General features: G+C 42.9%; 1 protein-coding gene across 3 annotated transcripts; it reads right to left on the bottom strand.

Moving 5' to 3' along the window:
* Positions 1-513: 513 nt before the first annotated feature.
* Positions 514-24,474, bottom strand: LOC129860477 (eukaryotic translation initiation factor 4B-like). 3 transcript variants are annotated; one of them, XM_055930887.1, is made up of 13 exons: positions 24,375-24,474; positions 21,971-22,120; positions 13,028-13,233; positions 12,528-12,644; positions 9,808-9,862; positions 9,508-9,660; positions 9,308-9,421; positions 9,024-9,209; positions 8,695-8,926; positions 8,507-8,595; positions 8,081-8,315; positions 1,521-1,558; positions 514-1,415 (listed from the first exon to the last, which is right to left on the bottom strand). In XM_055930887.1, the coding sequence occupies exons 1-13, from the start codon at positions 24,385-24,387 to the stop codon at positions 1,396-1,398; spliced, it is 1,608 nt and encodes a 535-aa protein (XP_055786862.1). In that variant the 5' UTR covers positions 24,388-24,474; the 3' UTR covers positions 514-1,395. The 3 variants fall into 3 exon arrangements, with proteins under 3 accessions (XP_055786862.1, XP_055786863.1, XP_055786861.1); XM_055930888.1 differs by having other exon boundaries at positions 21,971-22,117; positions 24,375-24,453; XM_055930886.1 differs by lacking the exon at positions 24,375-24,474 and adding an exon at positions 24,044-24,185.
* Positions 24,475-24,959: the final 485 nt, after the last annotated feature.

Below are 24,959 nucleotides of genomic sequence, written 5' to 3' on the forward strand. Positions count from 1 at the left end.
TGCAGCTGGACCGGCTTCAGGCTACAGTACACTCCTCAGACACACTGGGTCCTGTTCCCTGCTCTCCCCCCTCAAAATTACACAGAAATGCCTGTTTATTATCAGCGTTCCGAAGCAGAGAACCCCCAAAAATGCTGTGCTTAATGAGTCCTGTCACACAAGGTTAGAGGTCACAACCTGAGGGTCACACAGGTCAGGGATGTGAAGAAAGAGGTGGTTTGTATAGACAGGATATTACAAGATAAATATTAAAATATTGTATTTTCATCTGTTTGAAGTGAACAAGAGAACCTAAAATGTGACAAAAATACACCTAGAAACCGAAACCTGGGTGAATATACCATTATCCTTGGGGTATAACTAAATACAAAAAACCTTATATCCATTTTGATCAAGCTCTCCCACTCTTTAAAATCTCCCCATAATGAGTTACGGGTGACTTGACATTCTCATGGCTTAAAGAACCGTAAGAGTCTCGTTCTACAGTCATGCACGTAACAGATAGAGAAACAGAAACATCCAGAAACATTTAATGAGATCTCCCTCTTCAGTTACATGTGATAGTGGGGTTACATACGACAATGCTGAAACATCCTCTGCATTAAATGCCAGTCAACACTTGGCCCATGGATAAGAGTGAGGGAAGAGCATGCCTCCAAAACATTTATCACACAGCTCATATGATTTTCCAGGACATGGTTGCCTTGGCGTTGACCTCCAGGCAGGTCCGGATGAGACACGGAAGCGGTTCCTTTCTGTGAAGGAAGCAGGAAGCCATTGACGGTGTATTGGGAAAGACCCTGGAAAGAAGCAGCTAATGACTGCTATACATGATGATCAGAGGAACACAGACATTGCTTCCCTCATAGTCAAATCAAAAGTTAAGGTATGTCAGCAAAGCCCCCTAAAATAAGGAGACTTTGTCTGTTTTCTTTTATTAAAACTCTTGTCTGTCCCTCTTGGACACAGGCGCTCCATCATTAGCATAACCAGGCTTACAGAGCTCAGACAGCTTACATAGTCCAGCATTTAGACTGGTGGTGGGTGGCGTCGACGCCCGTAGCAATACATGTTTTCTCAACCCCCACCTTTCAAAATTGTTAGAATGATTAAAACTTCAACCTCCAGTCTCTTTTACTTAAAACCAGTCATTATTTCTCTATGTTTAGGTCCAGTCCTGAAGGTGCAGCCAGTCAGCACTGTGGGTGGGTTTCTATTGAAGCAGGTTAGCAGGAAGGGAGCTGTAGTGCTGCTCCAGCCAGGTTGTGGTGCAGAGCAGAGATCTCACTCTTTTGGCATCAAACATCTTCACTTCTGTCATTCCACCTCTGTCTGCATTGTCCTCCATATTGTCATGTGGGTCTGCGTCCATTATAGCAAGGCTGCATACTGTACTTATTCGCTGAGCTCGACCTCTGTACAGAATTGCGGAAAAATGTATGAGTTTTCAATTGAAAAGTCTGAACATTGCTAAAAATTTCAATATAGCAGTAAATTCAGTGTCAGCAACCAATCTTTACCTTTTTTATTTGCCTCATCGTCAGCTAAGCTTGAGGAGCTGAAAAAAAAGACACATGTCAACGGAATATGCCCATGGAGAAATGTACTGCTGAATCATGGTTGACTAAAACTGTCCTCAGTTAGGTGCATTGCTAGAATATCAAACAAACAGGGTAGGGCATCCCTGTTCATATAGTGGGTCCTCATTGAAAAGTTGGATCATACTGCAGCACAACTTGCAGAATGCTCCGGAATGGTACAGCATGTTACAGTGCATGAGTCATAGTATTTTACTGTCAGACTTTGTTGCCGTTAATGCTTGTTGAAACCACCAGAGGGCGTCTTCATGAAGCTTGTTGGTGCTGGCTTACTTTCTCAAATAATCCTACAGAGGTCCACGCAGGCCAGACGTTTTGATTGCTATACCCCATCTTAAAAAGCATAGCAAGTTATTAATTTTGTTGACATGAAGCAACCATAGCCCCAACTACTATAGCACAGAGAAACACATCTTGAAACATGCTATTCTGTTCTTTTAAAATAAATTGTCTTAGTATCATGTTTTTTTTTATGACCTTCCTAAACAAAATATTAATGGATTTCTTTGTGACTGGGTATATTAAATAGATTTGGACTTGTTTCAAGTGCAGTAATATCTAACAATTCACAACAGTACACACAACCTAAAAGTAAAAGAACGGAATTAAGGAATTATTAGGATGAGAAATGTCAGAGTGGCATAGACTAGAATACAGTAGAATAGAATACAGTATATACATATGAGATGAGTAAAGCAAAAATTTAAAGTGACTAGTGTTCCATTATTCAAGTGGCCAGTGATTTCAAGTCTATGTATATGGGGCAGCAGCCTCTAAGGTGCAGGGTTACGTAACTGGGTGGAAGCTACCTAGTGAAGGCTGTTACCGCTGCACTTTAATTATTTGTTTTTCTTATCTCTTTTTTTGTTTTGTGTATTTTTTGTGTGTATTTAAAATATATATATATATATATATATATATATATATATATATATATATTCTTAAAAGTGCATTGTTGGTTAAGGGCTTGTAAGTAAGCATTTCTCTGTAAGGTCTACAACCTGTTGTATTCGGCGCATGTGACAAATAACATTTGATTTAACAGTCTGATGACCTTGAGATAGAAGCTGTTTTTCAGTCTCTTGGTCCCAGCTTTGATGCACCTGTACTATCTTCACCTTCTGGATGATAGCAGGGTGAACAGGCAGTGTTAGGTGACTGGATGATCTACGTGTGTGTGTGTGGTTCCCTCCGTGAAGCATGGAGGAGGTGGTGTGATGGTGCTTTGCTGGTGACACTGATTTATTTAGAATTCAAGGCACACTTAACCAGCATGGCTACCACAGCATTCTGCAGCAATACGCCATCCCTTCTGGTTTGCGCTTAGTGGGACTATCATTTGATTTTCAACAGGACAATGACCAAACACACCTCCAGGCATTGTAAGTGCTATTTGACCAAGAAGGAGAGTAATGGAGTGCTGCATCAGATGACCTGGCCCCCACAATCACCCGACCTCAACCCAAATTGAGATGATTTGGGATGGGTTGGACCGGAGAGTGAAGGAAAAGCGGCCAACAATTGCTCAGCATATGTGGGAACTCCAATACTGTTGGAAAAGTATTCCAGGTGAAGCTGGTTGAGAGAATGCCAAGAGAGTTCATAGCTGTCAAAGCAAATGGTGGCTACTTTGAAGAATCTAAAATATATTTGGATTTTTTTAACACTTTTTGGTTACTACATGATTATATATGTGTTATGATGTCATAGTTTAGTCTTCACTATTAATCTACAATGTAGAAAATAGTAAAAATAAAGAAAAACCCTAGAATGAGTAGGTGTGTCCAAACTTTTGACTGGTACTGTACATCTCGCCGACGTCTGCCCGATGTATACATGATACATCAGGCCGATGTAGTATGGAGAGCGTTTGAACATTGGCAAGAAGTCGCTGAGACTTTGGCATTAGATCGCATTTTCCCTTCAGCCGCTGTTTGGATGATGCATGTCAAAGTGGCTAAATTATACTGGCATTAATAAAAAGAAAAAAACGATATATACATTTTTGGGTGTATTTATTGTTTTTACCTTATTTCACCAAGTCAGTTAAGAACAAATTCTTATTTACAATGACAGCCTAGGAACAGTTGGCAGAATGACAGATTTTTAGCTTGTCAGCTCGGGGATTCGATCTAGCAACCTTTCGGTTACTGGCCCAATGCTCTAACCACTAGGCTACCTGACGCCCCAGACATGACTTATAGTAGTGATTGCATACATTTTCGTAATTTTTTTTCTTCATACTTGTCCCTCTTGGGAATCGAACTCTCAATCCTGGCGTTGCAAGCGCCATGCTCTACCAACTGAGCTACATGGGACAATAGACTATTAGTGATTTTCTTGTGGGTAAAATTAAGTTTATTAGGCTATTGCTATACCATCAAGTTCTTAAAATAACTCCAGCACAGAGAAGAGAAAGGAGCCTTGAATAATTAAACAATAAATCAAACGCAACATGTCGGCTAAAGCAACCGAATTCAGGAATTCATTCAACTGTTTTTAATCTTGACTGTACTAAGGACTTTAAAACCTGTTTTGTTAGAACAGACTATATGGGATTGATTATCATTTGTTTGTGAATGATTATTGTATTTGTTGTTTACACTGTTTGAAATTGTCCGGAAAAAAATAAAGATGAAATCACACATACTGTAATAAGCACGCAGAGCTTCTCCTACCCTGCTTCTTGATCTCCTTCGTCATATCATTATCATTACTAGGCAAACATCCATTAATAGATTTCAAGTCTATAATAATAGAAATCACCTCGGCAACAGTCTATTGTCCGGCTAATAGCTCATCCTAGGTGGATGGCATCTTTTGTATTCAAATGTATTAATTACAGTCATTTACAGTCATCTCAGTCTGCAAACGTGTGGAAACGTTGCTCACAACCTGCTACACTTGTGAAAAACGAGTGTTTGAAAACATGTCTTCCAAAATGCCTCCAGCTCACATTGTACAGTGGTGTGTGACGCGCTGATAACGTGTTGCCTGCACTTGAAAGGTGAATGGGAGGCGCACTTTAATTACCAGTTTAGAAATACAATTATGCAAATTGGTGGAGTTTAGGGTGGGGTGACTGGCATAGTGTGACTCCCAAGTTACAATAGGCCATAAGTATACAGCAGACCTCCCACTGTCCTCACTTTGATTATGCTATAGCACATACTGTAGCTGTGATGATTGAGCGATCTCTCAGACAATGACTCAAAACACACTGCCGCCTGGGTTTGCATTGCAAATGAGGGCATAATCTGGGTCAAGACGCCAGCAGAGTAAGTAGACCTAAAACACTTTTTCACAGCACATTACTCAACACTAGTGAGACTCACCTCGCCTATGGTAGGCCTACAGTATATCTAAAAATATGTTAATGTGGGTCTCCTGATTTAAACCTGATCGAAACTTGATTGGCATCAACTGAAAACATGAATCTGTAACTCTGCCAAGCCTACAAAGCAAAGATGAACTGGTGAAGGGCATCAAGACGTATTGGCTTGAGAAAAAATACATGAATCATCTCAGCAAGGTTTGCTTTTCCAAAAGTCTTGAAGGAGTTCCAACATATGTTGAGCAATGTGGTCCAACTCATCCCAAACCATCTCAATTGGGTTGAGGTCGGGTGATTGTGGAGGCCAGGTCATTTGATGCAGCACTACATCACTCTCCTTCTTGGTCAAATAGCCCTTACACAGCCTGGAGGTGTGTTTTGGGTCATTGTCCTGTTGAAAAACAAATGATAGTCCCACTAAGCGCAAACCAGAAGGGATGGCGTATTGCTGCAGAATGCTGTGGTAGCCATGCTGGTTAAGTGTGCCTTGAATTCTAAATAAATCACTGACAGTGTCACCAGCAAAGCACTAATATACCATCACACCTCCTCCTCCATGCTTCACGGATGGAACCACACATGCGGAGATCATCCGTTCACATTTTCTGCGTCTCACAAAGACACGGCGGTTGGAAACAAAAATCTAAAATGTGTACTCCAGAACTAGGGACAGATTTCTACCGGTCTAATGTCCATTGCTCGTGTTTCTTGGCCAAAGCAGGTCTTCTTCTTATTGGTGTTCTTCAGTAGTGATTTCTTTGCAGCAATTCGACCATGAAGGTCTGATTCACACAGTCTCCTCTGATCAGTTGATGTTGAGATGTGTCTGTTACTTGAACTCTGTGAAGCATTTATTTGGTCTGCAATCTGAGGTGCAGTTAACTCTAATGAACTTATCCTCTGCAGCAGAGGTAACTCTGGTAACTCTCAGTTTCATCATAGTGCTCGATGGTTTTTGCGAGTGCACTTGAAAAAACTTTCAAAGTTCTTGACATTTTCTGGATTGATTGACCTCCATGTCTTAAAGTAATGATGGACTGTCGCTTCTCTTTGCTTACTTGAGCTGTTATTGCCATAATATATACTTGCTCTTTAACCAAATAGGGCTATCTTCTGTATACCACCCCTACCTTGTCACAACACAACTGATGGGCTGAAATGCATTAAGGAAAGAAATTCCACAAATTAACAAGGCAAACTTGTTAATTTAAATGCATTCCAGGAGACTACCTCATGAAGCTGGTTGAGAGAATGCCAAGAGTGTGCAAAGCTGTCATCAGGGCAAAGGGTGGCTAAATATATTTATATTTGTTTAATATTTTTTGGGTTACTACATGATTCCATATGTGTTATTTCATAGTTTTGATGTCTTCACTATTATTCTACAAATAGTCAAAATAAAGTAAAACCCTGAAAAGAGTAGTTGTGTCCAAACTTTTGACTGGTACTGTATATCACTCATTCGTTCAAGCATTTTATTTTATAAAATGAAAAAACAAAGGGAGCCTTGAATAATTAAACAATAAATTAACCGCAACATGAGTCTCGTGTTCAATACTCAACCTCTGCGGGCATTTGGAGTTGCCTATACTGTACGCAATTGAGCAAAATAATAGGCTTGCTCCTTATTTATTCAGGCTACATTATTCCACAGCCTAATTGTAGTCTAACCAATATCCTAACGGAGATCCAGTGAAAAGAAAAACCTGACATTGACATCAAGGGTGGACTGCTTCTTTTGTATTACAATGTATTGGGAAAAGCTGCTAAACCATTTCCACCTGGACCACAGCATTGTTGCGAACTTACAGTTTCCGAGCATTCCCACTCCATGCTCCAGCAGATGGTAACATTCTTACATTATAGAGCACTTCCACTCCATGCTCCAGCAGATGGTCACAATCTTACAGTACAGAGCACTTCCACTCCATGCTCCAGCAGATGGTAACATTCTTACAGTACAGAGCACTTCCACTCCATGCTCCAGCAGATGGTAACATTCTTACAGTACAGAGCACTTCCACTCCATGCTCCAGCAGATGGTAACATTCCACAAGTAAAAGTAATAAATAAAACTAATCAATTAAATAGCTCAGGCCTTGAAAATGTGTGAAACCTTTTTTTGAGTTGCATTTTATCTGTGCCTAGTAGCCGAGTCGATATGACTGTGCCATCAACTTGTTTATTTAGCAGACGTCACTAGGTGATTATATTCAGTCAACACACACAGTATATCTGACGAATATCATGGAATAACTGAACATTTTTATTTGAACTTAGAATAAAAACCTTAGTGTAACAGTTGAAGTAATATGCTACAGTCCAGTTAGATTCCCTTGATGAAGTGTTTTTTTTGGGGTGCGCATGCAGGACAGAGGAATAGCAATTCTTACACTATTGTTCTAAATTCAATCACCCTCTTCTTCATCCTCATCATTCAGTTCATTCAAATGCAATTGTGAAGTCGTGCACAATTATCAGTTTCTATTTGGTTTATCTCGCCCATTCTTTTTTTTTTTTTTCACCCCGTTTTCTCCCCAATTTCGTGGTATCCAATTGGTAGTTACAGTCTTGTCTCATTGCTGCAACTCCCGTACGGACTCGGGAAAGGCGTAGGTCGAGAGCCGTGCGTCCTCCGAAACACATCCAAACCAAGCCGCACTGCTTCTTGACGCAATGGCCACTTAACCCGGAAGCCACCTGCACTAATGTGTCGGAGGAAACACTGTGCACCTGGTGACCGTGTCAGCGTGCACTGCGCCCGGTCCGCCACAGAAGTCGCTAGTGCGCGATGGGACAAGTACATCCCTGGCGGCCAAACCCTCCGCTAACCCGAACGATGCTGGAGCAATTGAGCGGCCGGCTGCGACGGAGCCTGGACTGCGCCATATTGCCCATTTATTGACAGCGTTCACTCAGCTAGAGACACATTAGCGCCATGGGACCAACATTTTACAATGTACCCAAAAGCATAATCAGCGCTCTATCACCGCCTTGCGGTGGTCTGGAGCATATGAAGCAGTGGCGCAGGGTAACATACAAATCCACAAATACCTCAATGTCCTGCGGCATAATCTCAAAACTTTTAATTGAGGAACCACTGTAGGTGTTAGGGGCATGTGGATTGTAGGGTGGGGTGACCTCTAACCTGGTGAGCTGTGGGGCTGTGTCACCGCTGGGGGCGACAGGTAGCCCAGCCGAGCCCTCACTGGAGCCCCCAACGGGCGTGGTCCTCTTGGCCCAGGCGTTCTCCTTAGGGGGCGGGGCAAGCACCACCTTCAGGGCCTGCCCGTCCTGTCTGGGAGGGGGCAGGGTCACAGGGGAGGAGGGCTCCTCTTCACGACCACTGTCCACCGAGCGCTCGCTCTCCCTGCGCTTGGAGGCTGGCAATGGGACAGGAAGAAGAAAATAGGACTTTAACGTCCAACAGGAAATGTGTATTCTATTATTTTAGACCAACCCTCCCAAAGAAGACAGCTGAAATCACAACATTACCCTCCAAAGACATCTCAGCGACTACAGTACTGATATAATGGCTGACTGCATTACCCATCATAGCCAGTCAAATTTTCACCTCTGCCAGACTGGCTGCCTGGTTGGGAAGACTCGCTGCCAGTCCGAGAGCGTTCTGCAGGTTGGTCCTCACTGCGCCAGCTGGGGTGCCTGAGGGATGACCAGGATCAATAACATCCTATACATGAAGTATATTCTTTACTCCATTTCCTCATGTTAGCCTACGCTCTTCTGCCCTTCGTCACATACCTCTCTCTGGGCTTGCGGTCTGGGATCCTGTCCTCTAGCTGTCGCTGCAGTTTCTCCTGTTCCCTCTTCAGCCTCTCCTCGACCTCTCTCTCCTTGGCGGCTGTGTCCACTGGCTTGGCCCCGCCGAAGATGGAGGCAGCCCTGCCTGAGGGGGCAAACGGGGTGTTGCTCTGCTCCACCTCTTTGGGTACGCTACGGGGCTTCAGGATCAACTTGGGCCTCTCGACAGCACCTAAGAATGGCCAAAAAGTACACCCTGGTACAGTGCAGGTTTCACTGTGCCGGTGCACATGAAGAATGAGATGTATTTTATAATGAAACTTTCTCACCTCTGTCATCCCGGCTTTCCTCCCGTCTCTCGTATCGATCACTACCACGGTCACCATAACGATCCCCACTAACCCGGTAGTCATCCCGTCGGTAGCTATCCTGCCGGTAGCTATCCTGTCCTCCCTCATCGCGCCTGTAACCAGTGCCAAATGCCCTGCGACCACCACCACTGCCACCAAAACCACCTGAGGGAAGCGGCAGAAATACTACATTAGTAAGCCTTCGCACTAAAATGCTGAATGTGTATAGGTGTACTGGTGTAAGACCAGGCATTCCAACTGACCTCCTCTGTCATCTCTGCGATCCCGGTCATCATAGCGATCTCTGAACCTGTCCTGGCCCCCTCCGTAGCGATCATCTCCTCTGGGCCTGTCTGACTCGTAGCGGTCCCGTGACCCTGGAGCCAACGGCAGACAGAGAGGGGGCGGGGGGGGTTTAGGGGGACATAGAGGACATAAGGTTTCTGACCTGTACTGTACTCACGGTCTCCAAAGGCGTCGTCTCTCCGAGGCGGCCCGTCGTCACTCTCTCCTCCACTGGGCCGAGGAGCCCTCCAGTCATCACAGTCTGTCTTGTCTGGGCCAAAGTCTCCCCCCCGGTCCCTGTCCCGGCCACCCATGGAGTGATTATCCCTCCCTGAGAGACACAGACGAGTCAGAAAGGAAGTGGAGACAAACTCTTCTGATGCTTAATCAAGTTCATCTGAACTGAGCAAGTGTGTGTAGAATGAACAGCTGCAAAAATGTGTATGGCAGTACTGTAGCTTCAAGATAAGATACACACCTTTGTCATTAGACTGGTCTGCAATGTCCACACGGATTCTTCTATTTCCCAAGTTCTGCATGGAGAAAGAGTAAACATTAAAGGTCCAATGCAGCTGTTTTATCTCAATATCAAATCCTTTCTGGGTAACAAGTACCTTACTGTGATTGTTTTATTTTTTGACCATCTTATCGCACAAAAAACATTTCTCTCAAATTTTGTGCACAAATTTGTTTGTATCCCTGTTAGTGAGCATTTCTCCTTTGCCAAGATAATCCATCAGTTGACAGGTGTGGCATATCAAGAAGCTGATTAAACAGCATGATCATTACACAGGTGCTGGGAACAATAAAAGGCCACTCTCAAATGTGCAGTTGTATCATACAACACAATGTCACAGATGTCTCAAGTTGAGGGAGCGTGCAATTGGCATGCTGACTGCAGGAGCATCCTTCAGAGCTGGCAATACGTCCAACTGGCCTCACAACTGCCAATCACGTGTAACCATGCCAGCCCAGGACTTCCACATCCGGCTTCTTCACCTGCGGGATTGTCTGAGACTAGCCACCCGGACAGCCGATGAAACTGTGGATTTGCACAATCCAATAATTTCTGCACAAACTGCACAAATTTCTGCAGAAAAAGTCTCAGTGAAGCTCATCTGCGTGCTTGTTGCCCTCACCAGGGTCCTGACTTGACATCGTAACTGACTTCAGTGGGCAAATACTCACTTTCGATGGCCACTGTCACACTGGATAAGTGGAGTATTTCTGTATGTAATAAAGACCTTTTGTGAGGAAAAACTCCTTCGGATTGGCTGAGCCTGGCTCCCAAATGCCTGCGCCCCTGCCAAGTTGTGAAATCCATTTAATTCAATTGACTGATTTCCTTATACAAACTGAAATGCAGTAAAATCATTGAAAATAATGCATGTTGCATTTATATTTTTGTTCAGTATATATCAATATCTGCCCATAAAAGCTATCCACCGACATTTCTCGCATAATTCATTTTACAGATACGCAAAGATGCCTCCTTGTCTAGCATACTTTATCGACATTTGGAAAGTTTATCAACAGCTGTTCTGTTTCCATCAGGCCTGTAGTGAAATGTTTTATCCAACATGTACTTTACAGGCATAAAAAGGTTAGTTTTACACTTAAAACTTCTCTGCGCTACGGATCCCTTTTACGGGATCATTTTCCTAAACAACCGCTGAATTGCAGGGCGCAAAATATTACTAAAAATATTTATAATCATGCAATCACAAGTGAAATATACCAAAACACAGCTTAGCTTGTTGTTAATCCACCTATCGTGTCAGATTTTGAAAATAAGCTTTACAGAGTAAGAAATCCAAGCTTTTGTGAGTGTATCAATCAATGCTAGAACAGCTAGCCCCAAATTAGCATGGTCACGAAAGTCAGAAAAGCAATCAAATTAATCGCTTACCTTTGATAATCTTCAGATGTTTGCACTCACGAGACTCCCAGTTACACAATAAATGTTCTTTTTGTTCGATAAATATTACTTTTATAACAAAAAAAACGCCATTTGGGTTGCCTGTTATGTTCAGAAAACCAAAGCCTCGTTCCGTTCGACGAAAATTCCAAAAAGTATCCGTAATGGTCGTAGAAACATGTCAAATGTTTTTTATAATCAATCCTCAGGTTGTTTTTAACAAACATAATCGATAATATTTCAACCGGACTGTAACCTACTCAATAAGAGAGAAAAAGAAAATGGAGCGCTCCCTCTCGCGCGCAGGAACTAATCTGAGGACACCCGACTACTTTTGAAAAATCTCGCTAATTTTTCAAAATAAAAGCCTGAAACTATGTCTAAAGCCTGGTCACAGCCTGAGGAAGCCATTGGAAAAGGAATCTGGATGATACCCCCTTTAAATGGAAGAAAGACGGGCCAGGAAACACAGATAAAAAAAAATAAAAAATCACTTCCCGGGTTAGATTTTCGCCTGCAGAAGTTTTGTTATACTCACAGACAATATTTTGACAGTTTTGGAAACTTTGGAGTGTTTTCTATCATAATCTGTAAATTATATGCATATTCTACGATCTGGACCTGAGAAAGTCAGTTTACCTTGGGAACGTTATTAAATAAAATAAATAAAAAATCTGACCCCTAGCGTCAAGATTTTTAATTAAGACATGACTTTGCCGTTGTGCTGTAGAACTTGTATAATCAATTCTATACATTAGTTTATAATGGATTAAGCGTACATTTTCGTTAACTGTAATTTAGTTAATTATGTTTCAACATTCCTTCCATCTTGGGCCAAAATCTGTTATTTTTTAAGATTGCAAAGAGCAATTTCTCAAACAAGAATTTTGGTAGGACTGTCTGGGAGTGGTCTAAGGGGGAGGGGAAAATTGAAAACTAGCTGTTATTGGCAGAGGTTTGGAACTCTCTTATTGGCCTATTAACTAATTTACAGCTTGGTGATGTCACCAGGCAGGACAAAACTCCATCCCACCAAAACAGGCTGACATTTCAGGCAGTCTTTTCAAACAGCTCTTACAGTAGAAAGACATTATAATTTTCACAATATTATTCCAACTGGCATCCAGTGTGGAAATATATATAAAACACAGAAAAAAAATCTGGTTTTTGAATGCACCGGGCCTTTAAAAAACAAATGGATGCCATCTAGTGGCTAAACCTATTGAATGGTGTTTTCACTGACATTTTCCCTTGTAGCTCACTTTGTAAAATTGACTCACCTCTTCGTTTAGACTCAAGGCACTCAGGAGGGATTCCACATCATCAAACTCAGCATAGCCGAACCCCTTCAGCCTCTCTGGGTTGCTGGGCTCTCTAGGAAGACGCACTGCACTGATCTACACATAGAGAGAAAGAGACAGGGTTCAAACACATACGTCTGGGTTTGGATGAACAAATACTAGCAGCAACTTGACAAATACTTTATAAAAGGGGTATTCAAATCTTACCCTACGAGGTCCAGACTACTGCTGGTTTTCTGTTCTACCTGATCATTAATTACCACCTGGTGTCCCTGGTCTAAATCAGTCCCTGACTCTAGGGAAATAATTAAAATGAGCAGTGGAACTGGTTTCGAGTTCCAGACTTGAATTTGAGGGCTTTATAATATAATAATATAAAATATGCCATTTAGCAGATTAGTTTGTCCAAAGCGAATTACAGTCACACGTGTATACATTTTACATACGGTTTCATGTTTTTACATTCGTCGTGCACTTACCCCCACACCCCTGAAGAAGTCCTTGATTGAGTCCTCAGTGACGTCGTAGGGCAAGTTGCCCAGGAAGGCGGTGTAAGGGGGACCGCGGGGGATACGGGCGCGGTCAACGTTTGGCTCCCGGGCTGAACGGGGTGCTGTGGGCAGGATGGAGCGGTCGATGGCCGGGGCCCTGTACATATCCTCCTCTGTATGCCAGGAGGTGGACACTGGACGGAGAAGGGAGAGAATTGAGAGAGATTGGCGGTTAAAGGGTCCATCTATTTTGGGGATTTTAAGTATGTGGACATACTCACATTCCAAAATCAAAATCATGGGCATTAAAATAGAGTTGGGTCCCCCCTTTGCTGCTATAACAGCCTCCACTCTTCTGGGAAGGCTTTCCACTAGATGTTGGAACATTGCTGCGGGGACTTTCTTCCATTCAGCCCCAAGAGCATTAGTGAGGTTGGGCACCGATGTTGGGTGATTAGGCCTGGCTCGCAGTCGGCGTTCCAATTCATCCCAAAGGTTTTTCGATGGAGTTGAGGTAAGGGCTCTGTGCAGGCCAGTCAACTTCTTCCACACCGATCTCGACAAACAATTTCTGTATAGACCTCGCTTTGTGCACGGGGGCATTGTCATGCTGAAACAGGAAAGGGCCTTCCCCAAACTGTTGCCACAAAGTCGGAAGCACAGAATCATCTACAATGTCATTGTATGTTGAAGAGTTAAGATTTGCTTTCACTTGAACTAAGGGGCCTAGAAAAACAGCCCCAGACAAATAGTCCTCCTCCACCAAACTTTACAGTTGGCACTACGCATTCGGGCAGGTAGTGTTCTCCTGGCATCAGCCAAAACCAGATTCGTCATTTGAACTACCAGATGGTGAAGTGTAATTCATAACTCCAGAGAACCTGCTAGCACTGCTCTTTTACCTTTATTTAACCAGGAAAAGCCCATTGAGACCAAGAGACTCTTTTCCAAGCGAGACTTGGCTAAGGCAGCAGCAACAATCAATACATACAATTAAAACACGATCCAGCCTAAAAAAAGCATTTACACTCCCCTGTAACAGAGTCTCCCATCAATATTTGAAATTAATTCAGGGGCACTAACATATCTAGATGAAGCATGGATTGTAGACTATTCCATGCCTTTGGTGCACAAGACGAGAAGGCAGTCTAATACTGTAATACTGTATATATCCTGGGGACTTTAAGTAGCACCCACCTAGCAGACCGGGTATGGTATCTGCTGGTGGTGAAGGAGACCAGACTACAGAGGCAAAGAGGGAGTTTACCCAAAAGGGCTTTGTAGATGAACACATACAAATGTAGCTTCCTGCACATATAAAGTGAGGTCCAACCTATCATTTGATACAAGGTGCAATGGTGGGTGAGTGACTTGGCATTTGTAATAAAGTGCAAGGATGCATGATAAACAGAGTCCAGTCTCTGTAAGACAGAGGAGGTTGCATGCATATACAACAAGTCACCATAATCAATTACAGAGAGAATAGTGGCCTGAACAAGCTTATTTCTAGCCATAAGCGGGAAGCAAGCCTTATTACGAAAATAAAAACCCAATTTCAATTTAAACTTTGCTACAAGATCATTCATATGAACTTTAAAAGGACAACTTGTCATCCAACTATATACCTAGGTATTTGTAGGATGACACTTTTTCAATGGATAAGCCACCAGATGTGACAATACTAACCTTCTCTGGCTGAGTGCGAGCTCTGGTAAAGGTCATGAATTTCGTTTTTTGTACATTCAAAACCAGTTTGAGACCATAAAGGGAGGCCTGCAGTGACTGAAAAGCAGTCTGAAGCACTTCAACAGCCTGAACCAGAGAAGGAGCACATGAATATATGACTGTATCATCTGCATATAGATGTAACTTTGCTGGTTGCATCCCATTTCCCAAATCATTAATAAAAATTGAGAACACAGGAGCTAAAGCGAAACCCTGAGGCACACATCTATTAATCTCTAGAAAGCTAGACTTTTGTCAGTATATACACATTGAGTTCTGTCTCTTCACTGAGACCAATGTTGCTGAGTCTAGCTACCAACAATTCATGGTCAACTGAATCAAATGCCTTTGATAAATCAAAAACAGAGCAGCACAATGTTGCTTTTAATCAAGTGCATTTATGATGTCATTTGCCACTGCTATAGCTGCAGCTGTGGTTCTGTGTCCCGATCTAAAGCCAGACTGAACCCTGCTCACTATGTTCATTTCAATTAAAACGAAGAAAGAAAAAAAAAAAAAAAAAAAAAACTGCGTTCACAAGGGATTTATATACTTTGACCAGGATTGGGAGTTTGGAAATACGACGATAGATATTAGCATCTGAGGGATCTCCACCCTTTAGCAGTGGGAGGACATAAACTGATTTACAAATGCTGGGTATGGAATTAGTCAAGAGACTCAAGTTGAAAATGTGAACCGCAGGTTCAGTAATAATACCAGCTGCTATCTTTAAGAGGTAGGGGATCCAGGTTGTTTGGACCTGCAGACTTTTTAGCGTCTACTGCCTTTAATGCTTTATAGACCTCAGCATAAGAAACAGGCTCAAAGTTAAATTGGTTCACGAGGGCCTATATCACAGTTGACTAACAGAGCTTACATTAGAGGCCTGGGCCCCACCATTATTAAAAACTGAACCAGCAGATATGCTTGTTAAAACCCCTACAATATCGGCTTTATCCTTCACTTCATTAGAATCCATCATTAAATGGTCATTAAGGCCAGAGGAGACATTAGAACCTGACACTGATTTGATTAGCTTCCAGAACTTGGTAGGGTTGTTTTAGGTTCTCTGTGACAGCATTTAGATAGAAATCTGATTTGGACTTCCTGATCAATCCTGTGCATTTATTTCTTAGTGCACTGAAGGAGGCCCAGTCAACAGGAGCATATGTATGTCTAGCTTGAGCCCAAGATATATTTCTCTTTCTAATGAATTCTGCTAAGTCATCTGAAAACCACTGAGTCTAAATTTCTTCACAGGGGCGTGCTTATCACTCTGTCACTATTATGGTAAAGATCATGTAAGAACGCTTGCTCATCAAACTGTCTAGAATGTCTTGTAAAATATAACAGGGTTTGGCTTTGGTCATTGTTGTATTTCTAACACTAGCTATTGCACAGTGATCACTGACATCATTACAGAATATCCCAGTCCATGTGTATTTGTGAGGGGTATTCGTTAGAAGAATGTCCAATAGCGTTGATTTGTTAGGTCTTGTACTCGGACTCGGTCTTGGTCTTGTAGGCGCATTGATTAATTAATTGAGCGAGATTCAGAGAGTCACACAGTTCTTTAAAAGAGTCCGATAACGGATGTAATCATGACCCAGTTCAAATCTCCTAAAAGAATGAATTCAGAGTCATTTAGCTTGTGTAGGACATCAGAGAGTTACTTGCATCTCCCGAAGCCGGGGTCAGTCTGTAGCAGCCGAGTACAGTGATGTGGGAGTCCTTGTATACGTTCACTTTAACCTAAAGAAATTCCAAATGTTTGGGTTTGGTAAATCGAGAGAATTTCAAGTGTTAAACTTGGATTTCACATAAATTGCAATCCGTCCTCCTTTACTCATCCAATCCTTTCTAAAAACCGTGTATCATCAATAAAATCAAGTTATTTCTTTAGCCAAGTTTCAGATAAAAAACTTAATGTCTGCATTTGCCGTATTGGCACATATTCTAAATCATATCTATTTTGGAAATAGACTTCTGACAACATGCAAGAGGCCAAAACCTGCTCTGATTTTAAAATCCTAGGCAGTCAGTAGAGATTGCATTGCATCTACTGGCCCAGTTATATCTCAGTTGCCCAATGCGTGAGGACTTGGCGAGCCAGCACCATTGTCAATAAAACAAGCTGAGTCTTTCGACACAGAAAAAAGGTAATTCAAGAGATTGAGATTTTGGAAGTACGCCATCAAGTGAAGGCCCACTTGCGTTAGAGTGGTACAAATGCAATTGCAGAGCGAGAACCTGGTGGTATTGACATGATGGTCTCGTCAGAGTGTTTGCAAATTATAGGGCATAAGGCGAAGATCATGCACTCATCCCATTTAATCCAGGATGTCATTGAGTAAAGAGCAAGTACAGTAACAGATACATAATGCCGTTTTTTATAGCTCTTTCAGCACAGGTGTGCAACAACCAGTAGACGTTGTGTAGAACGACGTAGATTTGCCCGCGGCGCATCAGGTTTTCCAATCTGGCAACCGCTTCTCCTATCCTAGCCTTCAGTGCGCACCTGCGCTCGCGTAGCAGGCCTAGCGTGCAGACAGACGCTCCTGACTCGGCAGGCTCCAACTCCAAAAAGGTGTAGGCTACAGTTTACGAGCGGCCCGAGGCAGGAAAAAAAGCCTTCTCAAAAAATATATTTCGTCAAAAAGACAGAACTAAAAATAGTTGTTATATACTGCATTCACCTTCACATCAAAAGTGTTTGCTTCTGTAAACAGGATCAGGGTCATTAATACAGAAAAACTCTTAAAACTCTGATCAAAAGGATCAGACATACAAATGGACAGGACTGATTGGCTACCGTGGCGGTGAGCTTTACACCACTCAAGCCGACACTTGGCATTGTGATCTTAGGCTTGTGTGCGGCTGCTCGGCCATGGAAACCCATTTCCTGAAGCTCCTGAAGAACAGTTCTTGTGCTGGCGTTGCTTCCAGAGGCAGTTTGGAACTTGGTAGTGAGTGTTGCAACCGAGGACAGATGATTTTTGCGTGCTATGCACTTCAGCATTCGGCGGTCTAGTTCTGTGAGCTTGTGTGGCAGCTCCTAGACGTAGCTCCTATACGCTTCCACTTCACAAAAACAGCACTTACAGTTGACCGGGACAGCTCTAGCAGGGCAGACATTTTACAAACTGACTGTTGGAAAGGTAGAATCGTATGACGGTGCCACGTTAAAAGTCACTGAGCTCTTCAGTACGGGCCATTCTACTGCCAATGTTTGTCTATGGCAATTGCATGGCGGTGTGCTAGATTTTATACATCGGTCAGCAACAGGTGTGGCTGAAATAGCCAAATCCACTAATTTGAAGGGGTGTCCACATATATACCCATTGATTCTTAATTAAGAATATAATGTATAAATGCCTCATGAGCTTAGTTCAACTATCATATCCGAACAGAACCCCAAATATAAGTTTGTTTTCCTCCATTATAATCACTGTCTAGACTCAAAGATAGTGGTGGGGGGGACGATAGTTACATTTAGGAATATTCTTTTTGACGATATATCGTATAGTTTTGACAATATCGCAATATAATTTTTGCGCTAGTTAGCTGTACCTGTACCAAAACATCCTGACTGTTTGCATCACTGCCTGGTATGGCAACTGCTCGGCCTCCGACTGCAAGGCACTACAGAGGGTAGTGCGTACAACCCAGTACATCAAGCTTCCTGCCATCCAGGACCTCTATACCAGGCGGTGTCAGAAGAAGGCCCTGGAAATTGTCAAAGACTCCTGCCACCCTAGTCATAGACTGTTCTCTGTTACCGCACAGCACAAGGTACCAGGGCGCCAAGTCTAGGTCCAAAAGGCTTCTTAACAGCTTCTACCCTCAAGCCATAAAACTGCTGAACAGCTAATCAAAGGACTACCCAGACTATTTGCATTGCCCCCCCACTCTTATGCTGCTGCTACTCTCTGTTTATTATCTACGCATAGTCACTAACTCCACCTACATGGACACTACCGTTGTTTGGGGTCACTTAGAAATGTCCTTGTTTTTGAAAGAAAAGCACATTTGTTGTCCATAGAATAACATCAAATTGATCAGAAATACAGCATAGACAATGTTAATGTTGTAAATGACTATTGTAGCTGGAAACGGCTCATTTTTAATGGAATATCTACATAGGCTTCCAGAGGCCCATTATCAGCAACCATCGCTCCTGTGCTCCAATGGCATGTGGTGTTAGCTAATCAGAGTTTATAATTTTAAAAGGCTAATTGATCATTAGACAACCCTTTTGCAATTATGTTAGCACAGCTGAAAACTGTTAATAAAACTGGCCTTATTTAGACTAGTTGAGTATCTGGAGCATCAGCATTTGTGGGTTTGATTAGAGGCTCAAAATGGCCAAAAACAAAGAACTTTCTTCTGAAACTCGTCAGTCTATTCGTTCTGAGAAATGAAGGCTATTCCATGTGGGAAATTGCCAAGAAACTGAAGATCTCATACAACACTGTGTACTACTGCCTACACAGAACAGTGCAAACTGGCTTTAACCAGAATAGAAAAAGGAGTTTTGCCCAAAATAAATTTAATTTAATTCAATCAACGAACATTTGTGAGACGCAGAAAAAATGAAAAGATGCTGGAGGAGTGCTTGACGCCATCTGTCAAGCATGGTGGGGGCAATGTGATGGTCTGAAATGCTTTGGTGGTGGTAAAGTGGGATATTTGTACAGGGTAAAATGGAACTTGAAGAAGGAAGCATACCCTGTGGACGGCGCTTAATTGGAGCCAATATCCTCCTACAACAGGACCATGACCCAAAGCACAGCTCTAAACTATGCAATAACTATTTAGGGAAGAAGCAGTCAGCTGGTATTTTGTTTATAATGGAGTGGCCAGCACAGTCACCGGATCTCATCCCTATTGAGCTGTTGTAGGAGCAGCTTGACCGTATGGTACGTAAGAAGTGCCCATCAAGCCAATCCAACTTGTGGGAGGTGCTTCAGGAAGCATGGGGAGAAATAACTTCAGATTACCTCAACAAATTGACAACTACAGTGCCTTGCAAAAGTACTTATCCCCCTTGGCATTTTTCCTATTTTGTTGCATTACAACCTGTAATTTAAATGGATTTTTATTTGGATATCATGTAATGGACATAAACAAAATAGACCAAATTGGTGAAGTGACATTTTTTTTTAAAAGAAGGAAAATGAAAAGTGGTGCATGCATTTGCTATGAAGCCCCTAAATAAGATCTGGTGCAACCGATTACCTTCAGAAATCACATAATTAGTTAAATAAAGTCCACCTGTGTGCAATCTAAGTGTCACATGATCTCAATATATATACACACCTGTTCTGAAAGGCCCCAGACTCTGCAACACCAAGCAAGTGGCACCATGAAGACCAAGGAGCTCTCCAAACAGGTCAGGCACAAAGTTGTGGATAAGTACAGACAAGAGTTGGGTTATAAAAAAATATCCAAAACTTTGAACATCTCACGGAGCACCACTTAATCCATTATAAAATAAATGGAAAGAATGAGGCACCACAACAAACCTACCTAGAGAGGGTCACCCACCAAAACTCACAGCCCAGGCAAGGAGGGAATTAATCAGAGGGGCAACAAAGACACCAAAGATAACCCTGAAGGAGCTGCAAAGCTCCACAGCAGAGTTCGGAGTATCTGTCCATAGGACCACTTTAAGCCATACACTCCACAGAGCTGGGCTTTACGGATGAGTGGCTAGAAAAAAAGCCATTGCTTGAAGAAAAAAACTGAGCAAACATGTTTGGTGTTTGCCAAAAGGCATGTGACTCCCCAAACATATGGAAGAAGGTACTCTGGTCAGATGAGACAAAAATGTAGCTTTTTGGCCATCAAGGAAAACACTGCCTGGTGCAAACCCAACACCTCTCATCAACCCGAGAACACCATCCCCACAGTGAAGCATGATGGTGGCAGCATCATGTTGTGGGGATGTTTTTCATCGGCAAGGACTGGGAAACTGGTCAGAATTGAAGGAATGATGGATGGTGCTAAATACAGGGAAATTCTTGAGGGAAAGCTGTTTCAGTCCTCCAGAGATTTGAGACTGGGACGGAGGTTCACCTTCCAGCAGGACAATGGCCCTAAGCATACTGCTAAAGCAACACTCAAGTGGTTTAAGGTCAAACATTTAAATGTCTTGGAATGGCCTAGTCAAAGCCCAGACCTCAATCCAATTGAGAATCTGTGGTATGACTTAAAGATTGCTTTACACCAGCGGAACCTGTCCAACTTGAAGGAGCTGGAACAATTTTGCCTTGAAGAATGGGCAAAAATCCCAGTGGCTAGATGTGCCAAGCTTATAGAGACATACCCCAAGAGACTTGCAGCATCTTCAAAGTGGTAGGCATGTTGTGTAAATCAAATGATACAAACCCCCCAAAAATGCATTTTAATTCCAGGTTGTAAGGCAACAAAATAGGAAAAATGCCAAGGGGGTGAATACTTTCGCAAGCCACTGTAGAATGCCAAAGGTCTGCAAGGCTGTAATTGCTGTAAATGGAGGATTCTTTGACGAAAGCAAAGTTTGAAGGACCCAATTATTATTTCAATTAAAAATCATTATTTATGACCTTGTCATCATCTTGACTATATTTCCTATCATTTTGCAACTCATTTCATGTGTTTTCATGGAAAACAAAGACATTTATAAGAGACCCCAAACTTATGAACGGCAGTGCTGCGATTTTTTTTACTTAACACTTATTTTTTCTTAAAACTGCATTGTTGGTTAAGGGCTTGTAAGTAAGCATTTCACTGTTGTATTCGGCGCATGTGGCAAAAAATTTGATTAGATCTATAATTTTGAACTCATGGATGATGAGAGTCCTTGCATCCATAGCTGTCTATTAATTTAAGAGTGGTTACATTTATCCAGCACCATCCCGTAGCTATTTAACAAAACAGTGGCAGGGTGTCCCTTTTGTTGTTTGTACTGCAAATTGCCTCTAAAGTCACGCTGGCTAGGTACTGTATGTACGGATCCTAACAATAAGACGTGTCAGCAGCTGTGGATGACTATGGATACCAAGCACAAGTGCACTGACACCAGAGGTGAATATCACAAAACAGGATTGGGCCTAAACGAATTACAGTAGCCAACATTATCCTGGTTGAATTAAACACTCAACATATAGGCCTAAACAGGAGAAAATATCTATGGCGATTGTTTATCTTTCTGAAGTATCTCACCCTCTGTTTCCAGGTCATCTGTCTCGTCTGCCCAGCTGCTAGCGGGCTTGGTGGGAGCGTAAGTTGTGGGAGCGTTGCCCGCTTTGTCATCAGCAAGGAAGTCAGTCAGAGATAGGGTCTTCACCTTCTTATTCCCCTTCTTCTTAGCTGCTGTGAGTAGAGGAAAACATTTACCATCAAACAGCTCTCTGACACGTCTCTTATAAGACTGACTGTGATGGGGAAATTGTATTACTGCTATCAGGGTGCCTGCTTCATAGCCTAACAGACCAACATAGACCTAGTGCATCACGTAGTGGCATACACACTCCTCTTGGTTCAATTGCCTGATTCATACCAAAGGGCAGACCCAAAACCTTACTCTGCTGGCTTGGATATTTTATTTTCACAGTCACGCTGTCCTTTCCAATATGATTCCAGCAACAATGGTGGCTGCGTAACCAAGCCAGCTCGGCTTGGTTTGCTTTTGGGCCTATTGTGTGAATCAGGCAAAAGTGTTTGGGGATGTTGCACTGGGTCGATGATGGTCCCTTAGTAGTGAGTCAGTGAAGGAAAAATGATAAGCCTGCAAGACTAACATTTCCCTGATTTTTAAGGGTCATTCCAAGCCGGCCATATGGTTCACAGTCAGACCATTTCAGTGCTGTGTGGATGTTCCCTTTACAGACTTGCAGAGAGCTCACAATGGCATGAAATGAGGCCATGACGCACAAGGGTCCCTATTTGATTTTACCATCCTCCATCAGATGTTGACACACCCCACAAAACATAAATACCTCACCCTGGTCTACTCTGCATGCCCCAGATACAGTCAACGTAAGCTAGCCAGCTGTCAACTCTCTTGTTTAAATATACTACATGACCAAAAGTATGTGTACACCTACTCGTTGAACATCTCATTCCAAAATCATGGGCATTAATATGAAGTTGATCCCCCCCATTGCTGCTACAACAGCCTTCACTCTTCTGGGAAGACTTTCCACTAGATGTTGGAACATTGCTATGGGGACTTGCTTCTATTCAGCCACAAGAGCATTAGTCATGTCAGGTACCGATGTTGGGCGATTAGGCCTGGCTCGAAGTCGGCATTCCAATTCATCCTAAAGGTGTTCGGTGGGGTTGAGGTCAGGGCTCTGTGCAGGCCAGTCAACTTCTTCCACACCGATCTCGACAAACAATTTCTGTATGGACCTCGCTTTGTGCACAGGGGCATGCTGAAACAGGAAAGGGCCTTCCCCAAACTGTTGCCACAAAGTTGGAAGCACAGAATCGTCTAGAATGTCATTGTATGCTGTAGCGTTAATATTTAACGTCACTGGAACTAAGGGGCCCGAACCATGAAAAACAGCACCAGCCCATTATTCCTCCTCCACCAAACTTTACAGTTGGTACTATGCATTTGGGCAGGTAGTGTTCTCTGCCAGATGGTGCAGCATGATTTATCACTCCAGAGAACGCGTTTCCACTGCTCAAGAGTCCTATGGCGACGAGCTTTACGCGACTCCAGCCAATGCTTGGCATTGCACATGGCGATTTTGGCCATGTTAACACATTTCATGAAGCTCCCGAAGAACAGTTCTTGTTCTGACGTTGCTCCCAGAGGCAGTTTGAAACTCGGTTGTGAGTGTTGCAACCGAGGACAGACTTTTTTTTTTTGCGCTACATGCTTCAGCACTCGGCGGTCCCGTTCTGTGAGCTTCTGTGGCCTACCACTTTGCGGTTGAGCCATTGTTGCTCCTAGACGTTTCCACTTCACAATAACTGCACTTACAGTTGACCGGAGCAGCTCTTGCAGGGCAGAAATTTGACAAACTGACTTTTTGGAAAGGTGACATCCTATGACAGTGCTATGTTTTAAGTCACTGAGCTCTCCAGTAAGGTCATTCTGCTACCAATGTTTGTCTATGGCGAATGCATGGCTGTGAGCTCGATTTTATACACCTGTCAGCAACGGGTGTGGCTAAAATAGCCGAATCCACTAATTTGAAGGTGTGTCCGCATACTTCGGTATATATAGTATAGATGTCAAGCGTCTACAGGTAACTACCTCTAAAAACCCAGCAGATAACTCACTGTCGGCACAGTATGCAACTATCGTAGTCCCAAACAAACAATATCTATGAAGACGCATGGTCATTCCTGTGGTCAATGACCAGATCCTCTTCCTGGGGGGGAAAAAACTGCAAGTGCGATGTTTACTCGGTCCCATGCCCACTCCCACCCTGCAGCGTCCATCGTCATACAGCCCTGACACAGAGCACGCAATTCTGAAACACCCGGAGAAAGTATGTATTTCAAAAGGTGAGTCCATCCCTTTCTAAAATGTTTAGTCGATGCTACTCAATGCATATCTCCATGCTTGCCACACCCGGCCCATGCAGAATTTAGCTAACATAATCCTCACCTAACGCCGCCATGTTGGAGATCGACAGCCTGCCCTGGATCCCGGAGACGTGGGCACGCAAGTTTCCGCGTGCATGTTTCGCAACGTGTCCACCTACAGGGCTGCATTGCAATGGTGTAGGTCACTCTACCACCACTGGGGGGCGGTGTAAGCCTAGTTAACGGAATTGAAGCGAGGTTCTCAAAAGTAATTAATGAGAAGGGGATCTGTTGTCCAATTTAACATTTTGTACGCATGTTCACTGTGTTAATTCCATTGCATGATGACACTAATATGACGGTCGCTTAGGGCCCCTGGCCCCCGACCAAAAAGTTATAATACTTTTTTACAAATATCTGTTTTAGGAACTTGGTGGGGTCTCGGCTTACTGTTGAGAGTTAGAATAGTAGAATACACAGGGTGCAATTTAAAAATGTGGTTGTGCATCAGCAGATTTTCTCTTGTTATGTCAGTCACTGACAGTCACTCAATTAGCCATGTCAGCAAACAATTAATCAATCAATCAATCAAGTTTATTTTATATAGCCCTTCGTACATCAGCTAATATCTCGAAGTGCTGTACAGAAACCCAGCCTAAAACCCCAA

This window comes from Salvelinus fontinalis, chromosome 8 (assembly GCF_029448725.1).
Source record: "Salvelinus fontinalis isolate EN_2023a chromosome 8, ASM2944872v1, whole genome shotgun sequence".
Classification (NCBI taxonomy): Eukaryota; Metazoa; Chordata; class Actinopteri; order Salmoniformes; family Salmonidae; genus Salvelinus; species Salvelinus fontinalis.